This window comes from Hipposideros armiger, unplaced genomic scaffold, assembly GCF_001890085.2.
Source record: "Hipposideros armiger isolate ML-2016 unplaced genomic scaffold, ASM189008v1 scaffold_447, whole genome shotgun sequence".
Classification (NCBI taxonomy): Eukaryota; Metazoa; Chordata; class Mammalia; order Chiroptera; family Hipposideridae; genus Hipposideros; species Hipposideros armiger.
This window is the reverse complement of record NW_017731797.1, coordinates 1,204,329-1,205,919: the sequence shown is the minus strand read 5'-3', so window position 1 is coordinate 1,205,919 and position 1,591 is coordinate 1,204,329. Positions and strand designations below refer to the sequence as shown.

The 1,591-nt window shown below is 61.8% G+C and overlaps 1 protein-coding gene across 1 annotated transcript; it reads right to left on the bottom strand.

The window, feature by feature from the left end:
• Window positions 1-319: 319 nt before the first annotated feature.
• On the bottom strand, window positions 320-1,081 carry PYY (peptide YY). Its single transcript, XM_019665569.1, has 3 exons — window positions 887-1,081; window positions 694-774; window positions 320-535 (listed from the first exon to the last, which is right to left on the bottom strand). Exons 1-3 carry the CDS (start codon window positions 1,072-1,074, stop codon window positions 511-513), a joined length of 294 nt encoding a protein of 97 aa, XP_019521114.1. The 5' UTR covers window positions 1,075-1,081; the 3' UTR covers window positions 320-510.
• Window positions 1,082-1,591: the final 510 nt, after the last annotated feature.

Below are 1,591 nucleotides of genomic sequence, written 5' to 3'. Positions count from 1 at the left end.
TTTCTTGCTCCTCCTTACCCTTTTTCAGGAACTTTCATCTTGCCCTACTCCCACCAGACTGGAGAGTTCCACAGAGGTCCCTCTCTGGGCGCTGTCCACTCCCAGAGCTGGGCAGCAATGTCTTCTCTTAGCTCAGAGCAGAAGGAGCCCCGCCCCCACTCCGCCCAGCCCTGTCCTGGGGGGCCTTTTCTCTGAGGTGTCAACTCTTGTCTCAGCTCGCGCCTCCACCCTCCACTCCCACCTGGATACCACCTCCAGGAAGGAGAAGTGAAAGGAAATACAAACTCATACATTCCGATTCTTGAAATTTGCTCTTTATTTGGGGATCAGGGAAGGGCTACACACAGAGCTCCAGCCCAGTGGGGGCACGGAGAAATGGACCGAGGACCCTACCCTGAAGCCTCCCCATCTGCACCGGGCAGGGGGAGGAATCCAGGGTCTGGAGTCAGGAGCAAACATGCAAATGAGGTCGGTGTATGCAGCATCTCTCCCAGGAGGCCTTGGGGGTCGTCACCACATGTAGGTGCCTTCTGGCCTGTAGGAGGAAAGGGAGAAGAATCGCACGGAGCCTCGGATCTGGAGAGGCGAGACTGGGGGAAGTTCTAGACGGCGGTGCAGGTATGGGCTCCGTAGGGCAACAGGACCATGCCGCTCTCTAGGTGGCAGGGCAAGTGGCAAGGAGGGCGCTTTTACCGCGACTTTACTGATCTGTCCTGGCCGTCGGGGAAGAGCAGATTCGAGAGGAGCGCTTCCGGGCTGTCGCGTTTCCCATACCTGGGGGCGGGATCAGAGATGGGTGTGGTCAGGTCTGGCCACGCCCCGGGTGGAGTGGGGGCGGAGGGTGGGAGCGTCCGAGGCTGGGCTCTGTCCGCCCGCGCACACTCACCGCTGCCGAGTAACCAAGTTGAGGTAGTGGCGCAGCGACGCGTAGTAGCGGCTCAGCTCCTCCGGCGAGGCGTCTTCGCCCGGAGCCTCGGGTTTGGTGGGGTAGGCGTCGACCAGCGCCCCCAAGCAGGCGAGCAGGGCCAGCAGCACTGTGGCCATGGCAGACCACGGCCTGCGCACCATCCCCATCTGCAGAGGGGGTATTGGAGTGTGGGTCATCCCGAGCCTCGATCCCCAACAGCTGAAAGCTGAGGCTGCCGTCGCGCCCACGCTCCAGCGGCCTGTCCGGGACTGGTGCTGGACCAAGGCTCAGCCTCTGGCTCTCTGTGTGTTCTCTGGCAGCGCACCGTCTCTGGCCTCAGTTTCCTCATCTGTCAGAGGGGCATGAGCCCTGCCTGCCTCGTCCGTGCTGCCCAGAACAGCAGATGGAGGAAGAGGGCTAGCTATGCTGGCTGCGGGGCCTCCTGGGCCTCTCTCCTTCCCACTTCTGCTAGGCCCCTTCTAACCCAGCTGCCCGCCACTCAGCCACAGTTTCCACCATCCCAGCCTCAGCTTCCCCCACAAAATAGCCTGGGTTACCCGGCATCAGACCATTCCTGGGCCCTAGGCCACTCACAGCGACAGATCCCAAAGCAGAGATGAGCAGGAGTTGGAAAGGGAGAGGAGTCTCAAGGGCTGGGCTGCTGCAGGTCAGTAAGGCCGCCTC

What these genes read in the sequence shown, in the direction of transcription:
- PYY (XM_019665569.1), bottom strand. Translation starts at nt 1,074, where the DNA reads ATGGGGATGGTGCGCAGGCCGTGGTCTGCCATGGCCACAGTGCTGCTG. An exon ending in AACTTGGTTACTCGGCAGCG is followed by an intron (nt 775 to 886) that starts GTGAGTGTGCGC and finishes TCCCGCCCCCAG; the next exon opens with GTATGGGAAACGCGACAGCC. An exon ending in GACAGATCAGTAAAGTCGCG is followed by an intron (nt 536 to 693) that starts GTAAAAGCGCCC and finishes TTCCTCCTACAG; the next exon opens with GCCAGAAGGCACCTACATGT.